The sequence below is a fragment of the Microcaecilia unicolor genome, chromosome 1 (assembly GCF_901765095.1).
Source record: "Microcaecilia unicolor chromosome 1, aMicUni1.1, whole genome shotgun sequence".
Lineage (NCBI taxonomy): Eukaryota > Metazoa > Chordata > Amphibia > Gymnophiona > Siphonopidae > Microcaecilia > Microcaecilia unicolor.
The window spans coordinates 30,745,844-30,761,615 of record NC_044031.1 but is presented as its reverse complement, the minus strand read 5'-3'; the positions used below and the strand labels follow the sequence as shown (position 1 = coordinate 30,761,615).

General features: G+C 43.9%; 1 protein-coding gene across 1 annotated transcript; it reads right to left on the bottom strand.

Moving 5' to 3' along the window:
• Positions 1-7,382: 7,382 nt before the first annotated feature.
• Positions 7,383-15,557, bottom strand: LOC115464401 (gastrula zinc finger protein XlCGF7.1-like). Its single transcript, XM_030194786.1, has 3 exons — positions 15,457-15,557; positions 11,368-11,494; positions 7,383-8,278 (listed from the first exon to the last, which is right to left on the bottom strand). The coding sequence occupies exons 1-3, from the start codon at positions 15,499-15,501 to the stop codon at positions 7,461-7,463; spliced, it is 990 nt and encodes a 329-aa protein (XP_030050646.1). The 5' UTR covers positions 15,502-15,557; the 3' UTR covers positions 7,383-7,460.
• Between the last annotated feature and the right edge of the window lie 215 nt (positions 15,558-15,772).

Sequence of the window (15,772 nt, the reverse complement as noted above, 5' to 3'; positions counted from 1 at the left end):
TAACAATTGCATCAACTCCAGTTGAATCAGAATGTTTACAGCAAAACTGATAGAAGGTTGCAAGGGACACGACCACATCACACTATTTCTGCAAAATTTCATTGCCCACCAGTACAATACAGGGCTAAATTTAAAACTCTGTGTGTGTGATCTTCAAGGCCCTTAAATGAAATGGGCCAGAGTACTTGAAGAACAGGATCTCCCTCTACATAGCTCTAAGGTTGCTAAATTCCTCCTAAGGAGTATCCCTAACCACACTCTCTCCAAAGGACATCACATCACATGATGTGACACCCTTCAGGGAGCCTTCTTCAGAGTAGTCAGACTCTGGAATGCATACCCTGAAAGGTTTAATTCAGTCCTTCCGGAAGCAGGTGAATGCTTGGCTCTTCTTCCAAACCTTTAATGGAAGAAGCAACCTACCTTGCTTGTCACACACATGCAAGGACTAACACCAGTCGGTGCATACTGTAGTCCTACCCTAGGATCGGTAGCATGGAATCTTGTTACTGTTTGGGATTCTGCCGGGTACTTATGACCTGGATTGATACTGGGCTAGATGGACCATCGATCTGACCCAGTATGGCATTTCTTATATTCTTATGTCATTCGGGGATATTCAATGGTATTTCTGAAACCTGGTAGCTTATGGAATTCCCATGGGTGAATATCCTGTATGTGTGTGTGTGTGGGGGGGGGGGGGGGGGCGGAGGTTGGAAGGAGGCTGAGGGGGGGGTCTTGCTTCATGGGGATTAGCTGAGAGAGAGGCTTGCCTCATTAGTGAAGAGGGAGGGAGCATAGGAAAGGCTTAAGATGTGTGGGTGTATTGCATTAAGTAGGATTCCCTCCCCCCATTCAGTCTAAAAGTTTTCTGTGACCTCTGCGGATTTCAATAAAAAGAAAATTAACTCTCAAGAGTGACCTTCAAACACTCATCCTGCCCTCCCCTACACTGGGCGGGGCTTCACCACTATATAAGGGAGCTTTTCAAGATGGCACTGGAAAAGGTGGGAGTGTACTACTACACTCCCTCCACCACCGTTAAGGAACCGGGGGTGGGCTGCTAGACCACCAGGTTTGGGGGTGGGGTGCTTGAGTTTGCAGCCACCGGGCCACCAGGACTTTTTTTTTTGGGGGGGGGGGTGAAATTTTGTCCGGGGGGGGGGTGGAGGTCCAGTGGACATCCAGCCCCCATGTTGCCAGCTTAGGATGGGGGCTGGGGGCTCCTGCAGGGGGGGGAATGGGATGGGGGGCCTGCTAGTATGCAAATGCATGCTGGACAGGGTTCTCCATTCCTCCCCAATGTTCTGCAAACCCTAATGCAAGCTCAGAGCTGGTGTAGGGTTTGCTGCGTGCAGTGTGCCAATGTTTAGCGCGCTGCCCACTGACCATTGGGGAGGAATATATTTAGCATGCAATTTGCATGTTACTTGGCTAAGAGCTCTGTTTATCATGCATCTGCATGCTACTTGCGGTCAGAGCCCATGAGCACATTGTTTCACGTGCTTGGGGCTCTGATCATGGGGTGGTAGCAAACATGGGCGCTAAGAACCTCAAGCGCCCATGTTTGCTTCCGATCATCAGCCCATGAGGGAGAATTGCCATGGAAATTGCATTGCTGATAAACTGTAGCTCCTTGTACCTAAGGAGTTGCGAACTGCAAAGTATGGTACTGGATTCAAGCAACAGTCCAGAGTCACAGAAGGACCACTTCCAAATCCAGCAGTAATCTGAATTTGCATGATCTGTAGGGGGAAGGGCAATACTGAAGTACAACCCGATGTTTACTCTGAATTGAGGCACTACTGATGAATGTGGAACTTAAACCTGTCCCTCTCAACAAATCGGGTCTGGATTCATTTGGTTGCCTTTAAGTCTGTATTACTTTGGATTCCCCCACCACCACCTCTTTTTTTGTGTCCATCTGTATTAGCTGCACTTATTAGGTTCTGCGGTTTTGCAAGAAGGAACAGATGAGAAGTATCTGAAACGTGAGAAGGCTAGCAGCTAAATGTATTTATTTATTACATTTGTATCACACCTTTATCTAAGGCAGGTAACAATATCTACATACAAAGTCTTGAACACATAACAATCAACAAGTATATTAGAAGTATCCTCATACATAGTCTTCAGCATGTAGCAGTCGCTAGGTATATTAAGCTAAAATGGAATGGAAGGGGAGGAAAAAGTACTCAGAAAGATAAGGGGATTGAAACCGATAGAGTTTATAAATATAGCAAGTGCTTTGCCAATGGTATAGCATAGTGTGACGGGGCTTATAGGACATTGTTCCTCACCCTTAAGAAAAGTCCCTCTTTAATTAGCCTGGGCCACCTTAAGAGTGCAGATCCCATCCCGGGAGGAAGCAATCTGGGAGGGGAAGTGTCACTACCAGAAAGTTCAAAAGACAGGGCCAAGTAGAAGTTAAAGAGGCCCAGGCCCAAAGGAACTGAACCCAAGCCTATGCCCTTACTACTACTACTACTACTACTACTTAGCATTTCTGAAGACGTATAGCTGCTGTGATCTGGCTGAGGCAAACCACAGCTAATACTAAACTGAATATTGCAAGTTTGTGCCTCCAAGAGGAGACAAGAACTAAAGGCTGTGTTTGGGAACTGGCAACCCTGCCAGTCACACACTGTGTTAGGCCTGCTGCTAGAGACCTGCTTGATAACTGTGTTTCCTGAGCCACAGAAGCTTATCCACATTATGACTTGGGCCCTGTGAAGGAACAGGCCCAGGGAGCTCTTTAAATAAATACTTAGTTTGTGTGCATCCCTTCTTGTCCAGTTGCGTTACTTCATCGGCCCACTCCCAACTCTCGCTCGGGATCTCGCACATGGAAACAAAACCGAAGCCAAAATTTAACTTCAAGCATCGGCTAGAATTTGTGATTGAGGTGAAAACTCGAGAGTGTTATAAGGAAAGTGTATGCAACATGGTAACACATTAAGAGAAGAGCTGAGAGTAAGATCAATTTTAAATTAGGCCAACTGTCCCGGTGGCCATGATCATAAAGAGGAGCTGCATGGGAGAAAAGCATGCAGGAGGATTGCTATCGCCCTCTCTTACAGGGAATTTTGTTTTTTTTGTTGTGAAATACAAGATTCTCACATATCCCCAGGAATCTCCAAACGGAGACACACCGGTACTTGTATGAAGCAAACAAAATCGAGCCTAAAGTCAACAATGTCTAAGAATGTTAATACGGAAGAAACAGCCAATCAAATCTGACTGCTTGTAATTTCGGATGAGAAACAGAGCACAGCTATGGCATCAGTAATGTTTGCCCACTGCTGGGTACTTGTACCAAGGAGGTAACGTCTTTGACTTGTACCGCAAGCAGAAACCCCTACACTGATGATAGCTAGGTCCTGGCATGACCTGCCAATATGGCGACTATAAAATTCACTAGATGCTAAGTGTCCAAAAAGTGCATCAATCAAAACCTCATGATAGTAGAGAGTTATAATCGTTCCTTCGCTCAGGACAACAGTACGTGCCTTACGATCTTTTCTACACTCCCTTACATCTCAGTCTTATGCGAGAGCCCTTCACCTGGCTTGCTTACCTCTTCAAAAATTAAACAAAGCCTGTTACCACCAACCACTTGCGACGCTGGAACTGCAACCCATCTGCCTGGCCAAAGCAGCTCTGAACTCCATGACAAATGGCAGATCCAAACTGCAGTTTAAGGGAACTGGAAGCTAGAAAGAGTTGCGCTAGATTAAGCTGCCCGACCTGATAACAACCAGAGATAAGTCACAGAAGAAACCATTAACAAAGCTGAGGATTGCAGATCAGATGCGAGCAGAAGTGCTAGACCAAGAAAACTTTTCAGGCTCCCTGCAGAAAGAGGGCAAGACTTAGGGAACACAGTATTTTAAAGAACCCGTTGTCGATATTGGCTCCACCTCCCAGTTACTCAGGCCAACCAACGGCTCAAGACACCGGACTGATGTCATAGGCTGATACACACAAGGAGCTGCTCCTCCCCCAAACCACCAATCCTGACCCCTGGGGGGGGGGGGAGGGGAGCGCTGGCCCAAGCGTTGCACATGGCCTCTGCCATATTATCCGCAGCCACGCTTGCATGCTCTAGCGGGCCTTCCTTTATCTTTAAATTTCTGTTTAATTTACAAAACTATTTTTGGACCATTTGATAATCAAGGTACCATCTAGACTAATTAGGAATTCTAATCTATTTGCATATCCTTCAGTGAAAAATAGAGAGGTTAAGGGGCCCTTTTACTAAAGGATTGCTGCGGCAACCCGGAACTACCACCGGCCCAACATAGGTACCGGCGGTAGTTCTACCCCCAACACATGCCATTTCCGGCGCTAAGTGAAATATTGAAAAACTTTACCGCCACCTCAATGGCCGATGGTAAGTGGTCCCCCCCGAAATGGCCGTGCAGCAAGTGCAAACTTACCTCATGCCATTTCATTTTTGGCTTTCACCCGTAGCGGAAAAAGGGGCCCTTATGCTTGGCAAAAACGACTACCAACGCCAGTGCAAGACCCCATTTAGTGCAGCTTAGTAAAAGGGCCCCTTAGGTTGGCTGATCATTTACTTTCAATTCAAGCAGCAAGATTAGATTCAGCTTTTCTTGATTTGTTATTATCAGCTGAGAATTATATACACTTTAGAAAGAATCTTAAAACACACTTTTCCAAGAAATTAGTTCTGAATTTGAAAGAATGATACTTTTAAAGAAGCTACTTTTGAGTTATTATTTGCAGTTTTATCTTCAACAAGGCATACCACAACGATCAATAATTGTAAATGTAACACATCTTCACTTTACCTATATACAAATCTGTTTTCTTCTTATATCTATTTGTTTAATTTTATTATGACATTCATGTGTCTGTATGTAACACCAATTGCTATCTTCTAATCTGGATTGGTGTAGGCCATAACGGTACATTGTAAGCCACATTGAGCCTGCAAATAGGTGGGAAAATGTGGGATACAAATGCAACAAATACATTTATTTAGATTTTGCTCACACCTTTTTCAGTAGTAGCTCAAGGTGAGTTACATTCAAGTACACTGGATATTTCTCTGTCCCAGGAGGGCTCACAATCTAAGTTTGTACCTGAGGCAATGGAGGGTTAAGTGACCTGCCCAAGATCACAAGGAGCAGCAGTGGGATTTGAACCGGCCACCTCTGGCTTGCAAGACTGGTGCTCCAACCACTAGGCCACTCCTTCACACATTATTATCTAAAGGGTTTAAATAGCATAGGCTCTCTGATTATAATTTTTTTTATTGTAACTTCCAGGATGTTTGATTTCTGACCTAGATAATGTGCGGCTTTTTTTTGCTGTAATCCACGTAGAACCGGCAGGCTAACAGCGGAATATAAGGTATGTTGTAATGTAATAGGAGAGATGGAGTGGGAATTTGAGGGGATAACGAATACTTGGCAGTTTCTGATATGAGTGGGGTATATTGATGGGTTGGGAGAATGAGTGAGAGTGTGAAGTGCGCGATATGAGGAGAGGAGCAAGATAGGGGATGATGGGGGGAAAACTGAGACAATATGAATGATCTGGAAGACTGGAGAGAGGATGAGGGGCATTGAAAAAAGATGGGAGTAATGGGAAGGGGAAGGTGATTGAAGGAGGCTGAGTGAGGGTAGAATGGGGTTAAAAATATGGTGAAAGAGAGGCTATTGGGCAGGGGGTATAGGGTAAGAGACAGAATAACCTTGGAGGCAAGAGAAGCAAGGAGAGACAAGGATGGAGCTGGGACTGATTGGATGGTGAGATGTAGTGGAGGGTAGATGAGGGCTAAGACGGTGAGTAGAGATGATGGGAATGAGGGACTAAGGAGGTGGATGAAAGATTGGGGAGTGGTTTAGGAGACTAGGTAAGTGAAAGACAGAGGGGGCAATGAGAGTGCTGAAGAGGGAAGGAGGAGAGGGAGATGGTAAAAGCCAGTAGGTAGATGAGAAGTGAAATAGAGACTAAGGCCTTTGACACGGTTCCGCACAAGCAACTGATAAATTGAGTGCTCTTGGTATGGGACCTAGAGTAACTGATTGGGTTAAAAATTGGTTGAACGGAAGGAGACAGAGGGCAGTGCTCTGAAGAAATGGATGTTATCAGTGGAGTACTGCAGGGATCGGTCCTCGGGCTAGCTCTTTTTAACATCTTTGTGAGTGATATTGCGGAAGGGCTGTCTGGTAAGGTTTGTCTCTTTGCGGATGATACCAAACTCTGCAACAGGGTGGACACCCCGGAGGGGTGTGGATGAGATGAGGAAGGACCTAGTGAAGCTGGAGCAATGGTCCGATATCTGGCAACTAAGATTTAATGCTAAAAAATGAAGGTCATGCACTTGGGTCACAAGAATCTGAGGAAGTGGTACAATATAGGGGGTGAACTGCTTCTGTGTACAAAGGAAGAGAGGGACTTGGGGGGGTGATGACCTTAAAGCTTCCAAACAGGTACAAAAAGCGATGGTCAAAGCCAGAAGGATGCTTGGGTGCACAATGAGAGGAATGACCAGCAGGAAAAAAAGAGGTGATATTGCCATTGTATAAGTCTCTGGTGAGGCCCCACTTGGAGTACTGTGTGCAGTTCTGGAGACCGCACCTACAAAAAGATATAAACAGGATGGAGTCGGTCCAGAGGGCGGCTACAAAATTAGTAAGTGGTCTTGAACACAAAAAATATAGGGATAGGCTTATGAACTTCAACTTGTATATGCTGGAAGACATGAGGGAGACAGGAGACACGATAGAGACCTTTAAATATCTCAAAGGCATTAATGTACAAGAAGTGAGCCTTTTTCAACTGAAGGAGAGCTCTGGAATGAGGAGGCACATGATGAAGTTAAGAGGGAATAGGCTTAGGAAAAATCTAAGAAAGTATTATTTCACAGAAAGGGTGGTGGACGCGTGGAATGGCCTCCCAGTGGAGGTTGTGGAGTCGAGGACTGTCAGAATTTATGTTTAAATCTGTTTTATTGGCAGTAACATTAGATAACAGACAACTTTGTCAAAAAACAACGCTAATACAGAATGTCATCATACACACTAACATCATTATGCATTTTCACATTTTTCCCCCTCCCCATCCCATCCCCCTACTTCATCCCTCTCAACCTCCAGTCGTATTCCATGGTCCTTTCTATGTTAATGTGTCTTGTACATGAAATCTATTTATTAAGTTGCAACCCACAACAGCAGCCACGGCATGAACAAGCTGATAACCTTAAGACAGAGAATCCATCTGCCCAGTTTTCTCTAGGACCTTGGCTCTTCTGGCCCTTCATTGACCGTTATCGTCTCTGTCCTCTGTCAGAATTTAAAAAGGCATGGGATAAGCATGTGGGATCTCTTAGGAAAAGGAAGAGTTAGGGGTTATAGAGGATGGGCAAACTGGATGGGCCATTTGGCCTTTATCTGCTGTCATGTTTCTATGATTCTACATATAATGTTTCACTCCTGGCTGTTTTCTTTACTACACTCAGTATATGTACGCAATTTCATTCTTGTGTGAATTTTCTGGTGCTTTGTTAGGTGTCCATTTTGACTGAAACTTTTACCACACTCAGAGCATGTATGTGGCTTCACTCCTGTGTGAATTCTCTGGTGCTGGTTGAGGTTTTGCTTGTGCCTGAATAATTTACCACACTCAGAACACGTATATGGCTTCACCCCTGTGTGGATTCTCAGATGTGCTGTGAGGCTCCCCTTGTAAGTGAATTGATTACCACACAAAGGACAAGTAAATCGTTTCTCTCCTGTGTGGATTCTCTGATGCATTATGAGGGATTCCTTCCAACTGAAGTTTTTACCACACTCAAAACACGTATATGGTTTCATTCCTATATGGATTCTCAGATGTGCTGTGACGCTTCTCTTGTTATTGAATTGTTTACCACACACAGGACAAGTAGATAGTTTCACTACTGTGTGGCTTCTCTGATGTGTTGTGAGAGCTTCCTTCATACTGAAACTTTTACCACACTCAGAACATACAAACTGTTTCACTTCTGTGTGGATTCTCTGGTGGGCTGTGAGAGTTCTCGTGTGACTGAAGCTTTTACCACACTCAGCACTTGTAAATGGTTTTGCTGAGTCGCCTGTTGAATTTTTTTCTTTATTTTCTGAAATCCTTTGATATTTTCCCTTTTCTCCCCAGTCAGAACAGAAAGCGGTTTCTTCTTCTTTTTCTGATGCCTTTTCCCCTTCAGGCTTCTCATTGATTTTCCAGTGCTGTGTCTCGATATTACTGTTTCTGGGATAATCTTTTTCTAGATGTAAAAAAAAAAAAAAAAAGAGAACATTGGGCATTATTATAGTTGAACAGTTTAACGAGTTCAGTAATACAACAGCCTTTTGTAAATTAGACACCCACGCTGTGCAGGAAAAAAAGTTACTCACCTGTAGCAAGTGTTCTCTGAGGACAGGAGGATTATTATTCTTACTGTTGTGACATCATCAAGCCTGTGTGGGAACAACTCCCTAGTATCAGTTCTAGAAGACTTTGGAAAGCATAAAATGGGCATGAGTGTGGCCTTCAGGTGCAACTAATCTTAACAGCTTGAAAAGTACAGCTCTGAGAGGAGGTGGGTGGGTCAGTAAAAATAAAGAGCCTGATGTCTTTGAAGAACACCAGATACAGGGAAGTAACATTTTCTCCTAGGATAAACAGGATACAGCTATTCCTACTATTGGGACTCCCTAGCTACCTGGCCGACTTCAACAAAAGTCTGGTAACAGACTAGGTCCTAAAGCATTAACACATTATGTACTTTTCTATTTTTTTTTGGTAAGACAGCCTGGAACTGAACGAAAGAGGCCTAGGGGGACTGAGTTGGATTCTAAACCCCAAATAGATTCTAAGTGTCTGACACATTCTGGAACAGCGAGTAATTCCATGACATCTAAACCATGAGGGCTAGGGATTTCTTTTTAGGAAGGATAAGGGAGGGCCATAGAGGTTGAGTGGCGGCGCTGTATGTGAAAAATTATATCAGAGCAGCTGGAATGCAGGGGACCCCGGGGAAAGGAAGACGCTATATGGATCATTCTGGAAAGAGAAGATGGAACCTATATCCACATGGGTGTTGTCCACAGATCTCGGCAGTAAAAGCATTCAGCGTCGGTGTCTCAGCTTACAGGTCTTTGTGGACCTGGCGTGGGCAATTAACCCGAGTCCCTGAGGAAAGCATTGAAACCCGCGGTGTCGGGCGTAACCAGGGGAAGCCTATGTGGACTACAGATTTCAGAGACATGGACACGATTTAAAGTTAAGTTTATTATTTATTGAGCACATTCAGTTGGAGCACTCTTGTGTGTTTGCAATAGCACTTCCAAAAAATTCATAATTAAGGGATAGCCCGATGAAGAGATGCTATGCCACTAGGCAAAATAACTAATGATATTGCCTTTATAAGTGGTGTCTCCTGAGAGTTCTCTTATATAAATAAAGAAAAAACAACAAGAATTTGTATATATATAAACAATGCTTAAAGAGAGAAAGTAAAAGGTAATTTGCAGGCATGGAGTTAAGATCTTTGGTTTTGTAGTTCATTTGTGTGTTTTTACCAAAGAGCATTTTTGGGAAGATTTTGTGTTGGTCCACAGATCTCCAGCACTGAAGGTGAAGCTGGACAAGGGTCTGTGGTGCCCGATGCAGAAGAGAGCCCAGGTGCTGGAAGAGGAAGAGAAAGTAACAGAGTTCAAGGGGGTCTCTGTTAAAGATACTTTGGACAATTATGTGCTGTGAGTGAAGATGAGCACTGCCTACATGGAGGGAACCTGGCATGGACTCAGCCTGGACACAAGGAGAAGACTACTGAACGTATTACTGTGGGAACTACTTCCAACTTTGCCAAGTTCATTTTTGAATAAACCTTCTGAAATTTCATTAAATTCTATTAGGTCAACCATATCAGACTTGGGTACATCATTACTCCTGATTGTTTGCATTATGAGAAGTTCAATAAATAATAGAAAGAAAAAAACATAACGACTGACGTACTGTGTCAGACTAAAGTTTCAGCAAGTCAGGTATCCCATTTTCAACATGGGCCAATCCAGGTCAGAAGTACCTTGCAGGTTTCCAAAATGTAGACGGATTCCAAGCACTTCTTCTTGGGGATTAGCAGTGGGTTTAGGCTTATTGGTACTTCATGTACTGCTAATCATAAACAGGTCTTAGCAGTTTACAAACACCACAACATCCTGCACAGATACCTCTGAATATCCTAGGTTCTTGGGAAGGACTTGATACAAACTCAGCCAGCAGCAATCATAAGTACACAAGTATTGCCATACTGGGAAAGACCAAAGGTCTATCAAGCCCAGCATCCTGTTTCCAACAGTGGCCAATCCAGGTCACAAATACCTGGCAAGATCCGAAAAAGTACAAAACATTTTATACTGCTTAGTGGATTTTCCCCAAGTCCATTTAATAATGGTCTATAGACTTTTCCTTTAGAAAGCCGTCCAAACCTTTTTTAAACTCTGCTAAGCTAACCGCCTTTACCACATTCTCTGGCAACGAATTCCAGAGTTTAATTACACGTTGAGTGAAGAAAAATTTTCTCAGATTAGTTTTAAATTTACTACATTGTAGCTTCATCGCATGTCCCCCAGTCCTAGTATTTTTGGAAAGCGTAAACAGACGCTTCACATCTACCCGTTCAACTCCACTCATTATTTTATAGACCTCTATCATATCTCCCCTCAGCCGCCTTTTCTCCAAGCTGAAGAGCCCTAGTCGCTTTAGCCTTTCCTCAACTATACTATATAGATAAAACATGATTACAAAACACATTCAAAGCAATAACAAAAGAACCAAGCAGAAGATGAAAGGCCAGGGGCCTCTTCACATAAATTGACTAGACCCTCCTTAGCTGCAATGCTTTCAATATCTGATAGTTCTGCTGAAAATCTCTTTCACTAGGAGTCATCATATTCTGTATCTACCAAAACCTTAATCTTTCATTCTGTTTACAGCTTCCATCTATAGGTTCCAGGATATCATTATATGATTTGTTTTCTAGATTGTGCTGTTTATGTTTTTTAAACTTTTACCCATATGATTTTAATATATTATTTAATTTTAGTATATTTAGTATTTATGTAATGTTGATACTTCTTTTCCAATATTATTTATATATAGTGTTTGAAGTATACAGTTTGTGCATACTATACAACTTTCATTTTTGTGTGTGTATTTTAATGTTTGTTTGTGTAGACCCTGACATAGGCATTTTGCTGAATCATGGGTTGTGTCAGGTCCCCTAATAAAGACACATCTCTTTGCCAACCCAATTCTAAGGCCCTCCGTGCTTTTTGCATTTGCTAATAATGCAGATAATACAATCCTTACCTAGTGAGATCAGGGTCTCATAATTCTCCTTCATCACCTCCCAGTAAAGCTCCCTCTGGCCTTCATTCAAATATTCCCACTGCTCCTGGGAGAAATAGACAGCGATATCCTCAAACGTCACTGGCATCTGAAACACAAACCAGAAACAACATGTGGAGGAGCTCAGGCTGCTTTAGAGTTCAGATAACTTCATTCTCCAAACAATGTATCATAGAAAAGAGGATTCCAGGACCCCTCTCTACCCCAGAAAGTGTCAGATTTACTTCCCCATATATGGCCCTAGACTTGGTTTCCTCTGTGTACTTCAAGGTTTGCAAGTTTAACTATGCTATCAGGTGCCCACACTTACACCAGCTCTAAGGCTGTCATAAGAGCTCATGCTGAAACGCATATACACATACCTACCCTGTTAAACTAGTATTCAATAAAGGAAATCAGGTGCCTGTATTCATTTATAGAACAGCTGCACAGTTATACAATTATCCCCTTAATATGCTTGCCAGTCCCCTAAAGATGCAGGGGTTTGAGAATTAGAATCACAGCAAGCCCTTGATACCCTGTACCTTTAAAGGGTTAATCTGAATAGGATGCACCACTTTACGTTTGGTTCGTCACACGGACCAAATCGTGTTTCAGGCATTTCAGATTCATATACGCTACGTCATAGCGGGAGACTCCTGATGCAGGCCTGTAGGCCGAAACACAACAGTTGTGTCGAGACTTTTCTTCAATAAAGAAGTTTTTATGATATTGTTTCCAGGATTTGTATTTCCGTGGTCAAACATCCCACTTTTTACCTATATCTGTGTTTTCCCGTGGGGCGTTCGAGTTCTCTGCTTGATTGCGGATTTTGTTTTCTGCAACATATAGGCATACAGAGCAGCAGAATGAGCTTTGGGTGGGGGGGGGGGGGGGGAATCAGAAATCCCCTGCCCCAAAGAAGCCCCCAGTGGCTGACGTGCATCCCGAAAATATCAAGGCACATCACAGGACCATCAGAGATTCCTTCTGGAAAACGTAGCCTTCTAGAACCCATCTGCCCGAGATGGGCATAAAAAACTCCCCCAATCATGAAAAGGGCTACTGAGGCCAAGCTCTCTTAAGAAGAAAGGTTCAAATTAAGGATCCCAGAGCAGAGGAGATCCTGCTCAGAAGATATAGAAATAGCTTAAACTAATTCTGTTCTTTCCTTGGATCCCCTTGCATAGTGGGGGCAGTTTGAGAAGAATTTGTGCCACTGCACCAGCTACATGCAAACAGTTTCTGACTCAACAGTGATTTTGGTGAAGGAAACCAAAGGCTGAAGAAAATAAAGGGGAATCCCCTGGACCAGCAGTCTCTAATGGAACACAAGATCCTTTAGGAGAAGCCCCCCCCCCCCCACCCACATCAAGGCCACAGGGCGGAAAAGGAACAGAGCTGATATCAGGAGAAAAGAGAGAGCCACGCCAGCAAAAAAGCGCACGTTCCTGCCATTTTAGCGCGGGAAAAGGCTGCTCGGGGAAGGGGAACTTCAGCACTTCCCTCCCCAGTGTTCAAACACGCCACCACACAGAGTCCTGCTCTGCAGAATCTGCTACCACAGCGGGAACAGCTTTCAAACGCCAGCGTCGCCCAAATTAAAGCATGAAAAGAGAAAGGCAGGGACTCACCGAACAGCAGGTGTCTCCGGAGGACAAGCAGACGCAGGCAGCCTGCTGCCTAACTGGCACACAGACTGAAAGCACAGCACTAAGACAGGGAACATTTCTATAGCGCTACAAGGCCCGGTCCTGTCAAAAATCTTTTGTTTCTTCTGTTTTGTTTTAGTTCTTTTAACACCAAATGAAGGCAAAGGAGCTCTCTTGGTTTTTTTTGTTTGTTGTTTTGTTTTTTTTTACTGGTGAGGAAGGCTAGAGCTCTAAAGACTGGGGGGAAAGGGTGAAGCAGGGACCCAGAAGACTGAGTATGCCCCCCAAAGTTAGCACCACCAACCAGACACCCCTAAACTCAACTGGCCTACAGGACCCAGGAGTATCCCCAACAGACAAATCCAGGCGCTGCTGAAGCGCCGTCCACCACCTGCTGGAGATAGAGATGTACTGAGGTGAAGGAGGAGCTGGCCGTCTGGTAGCACTGCCTTCAGCTTTGTAATCTCTATCTCCACCTGTTGGTAGATAGACACAACCCACCAGTTCTTGGACTCATCTGCTGCACACGCTAAGGAAAGAGCTGAATCTTGGTGTATGCTGCCCCTCAGACATTAAATATAGATGGATCCAGGTGTAAGCAGCCCTTCCAGAAAGATCTGGACATGTATTACTGTATTGTATAGAACAGTGTGGAAAAATGAGCAAAATATACAAAGAACGTTTCTGATGTTTCTAGCAGGTACAATAATTTTTAATGCTGTTTTACTGATTTCAATTTTTATGTTATCATATATTCATAGGGGCAGCTTTCAAATAAACATCTGTAAGTATTTTTATAGAGAACTATCTTTATTGTCATCATAAAGAAAAAGGCAGGCGTCTAGTGCTCCAATGAAAACTACAGTACAGCATTGGAAATAAAGCAGCTTCTGGTGCACTGACAAATATATTTTGAAAAGGACCCCCCCCCCTTCACAGACCCTCAAAAATTCCACCAGCCCCTACAACTCCACTTAGATCTTCTCCCCCCCCCAATCCCCTAACAAGAGAGAATGCAGAGCTATGTTGCTATTGTTTTTGACAAACCAAGATGGCTGCTGCAGGGGGAACCGGCTTCAACTTTATAGTCATACTGTCTCGTTATCCAATTTCAGTGAACCAGATAAGCTCATGCTATGTCCCCTCATTTAACTTCAAGGAGACAGAGATAAAAGTTTTCAGTTTTGACATAGTATAAGTCATCACAAGAACAAAATATAAGAAAACCAATGGCCTGCATTAATGCTTATAACCCATTTAGTTATGTTTAAACAAAAGATATCTGCATGAAACAAAATATTTATTGTTATTTTGACTTACAAAACCCAAAACAGAACAATCCATTTGTATATCTAAAAGGTAAACTTCTGCAAAACAGATGAAAATGTGAATCCATGTGCCCCAATGAAAGGAAAGTTTAATTTTACTTCCATTTATTTTCAATATATTCAGTCATTATAAAACCAGGCTTTTCCCAAGGCAGATTACAACAACAGTTAAGATGAACCCATCAGGAAACGGGCTATCCTCACTGAAATCTGGCCATCTGTATTGTATAGAACAACAGTGAAGAAAAATAAACAGAAACTACAAGAATTGTTCGTTCTTTTCTCCTCCACCTTTTAAGGCACTGCCTATCCAACTGAAGCAGCTTTAGACTTGTTACAGATGGAGCAGCAATAAAGAACCACAACGTGGATGCAGCAGCTCATAGGTTTGCTTGCTGTGTTTTGAGTGAAAGGCAATGACGGCTGCGCGGGGGGGAATGGAAACAGAGATTAACCAAATTGGCTTCTTTGCTTATAGTGGACTAGATAGGATCACTTCCACTCCCGTCTATTAAACTTCCTTGTTTAACTTCCTTCAAGATTCGCAGCGCTGGGTTATGGCTGGTGATCGCTGCATACTGTAAGCAGCGATGGCCGTCAAAACAAAGAAGTGCTCCAGTCTTAACAGATCCGGAAGATCCCGGGGATTCCGCAGATCTGGCTTTTACACTGTATCTCTAAACAGATCACAGGAAACAGAAACTGAAAACGTCATAAACCCAGAGGAAAATCAAGAAGAGCCTGAGGGGCTGCAGGGAATAAAGAGCAGAACTTTCTTTTCTGGCACCCCCAGGAACGGATTGAGCAGTGCCAGGCTCATTTCTTCTTCTGCTTGTGTATCAGAGGCTGCCTGGCATTGCATCCCCTGCTGCCCACCTCCTACCTGCTGAGCACAAAGCCCTGCAGCCATTCTCCTGCCCCCCCCCCCCCTCTTTGCTGGCTCAGGAGCAGCAGCCCTGTGAAGGGAGGGGAACCAGGAAGAAGAACTTTCTTTTTCGTCTGCTTGCTCCATGCACCATGTGTGTATCAGAGGTTGCATGACATTGCCTGGCACTGCATCCCCTGCTGCCCACCTCCTGCCAGTCTCCTACCTGCTGAGCACAAAGCCCTGCAGCCATTCTCCTGCCCTTCTCCATAGCAGGATTTCCAGCCCTTGCTTCCTCCCTCTCTGCAGCTTTGCTTCTCTCCTAATGGCTTCTGACAGAGACCAGAAAGGGGAGGGCTGGGCAGGGCAGGGGGGAAGTCTGGGAACAGATCAGAGAGAAGCAGGAGAGAGGGAAGAGGGAGTCACTTCTGACTGCTGCCATCTATTGCACCCTCCCATTACTGACACCAGAGGAGGTGATCCTGCACTCACTATCCCAGATTCAAGAATCTGTATTACAGGATAATTTGTATATCGGTCTG

Coding starts and splice junctions, on each gene's coding strand:
- LOC115464401 (XM_030194786.1), bottom strand. CDS start 15,501: ATGGAGAAGGGCAGGAGAATGGCTGCAGGGCTTTGTGCTCAGCAG. Junction 11,495..15,456: donor CAGGGCTTTGTGCTCAGCAG/GTAGGAGACTGG, acceptor TTTGTGTTTCAG/ATGCCAGTGACGTTTGAGGA. Junction 8,279..11,367: donor TGAGACCCTGATCTCACTAG/GTAAGGATTGTA, acceptor TTTTACATCTAG/AAAAAGATTATCCCAGAAAC.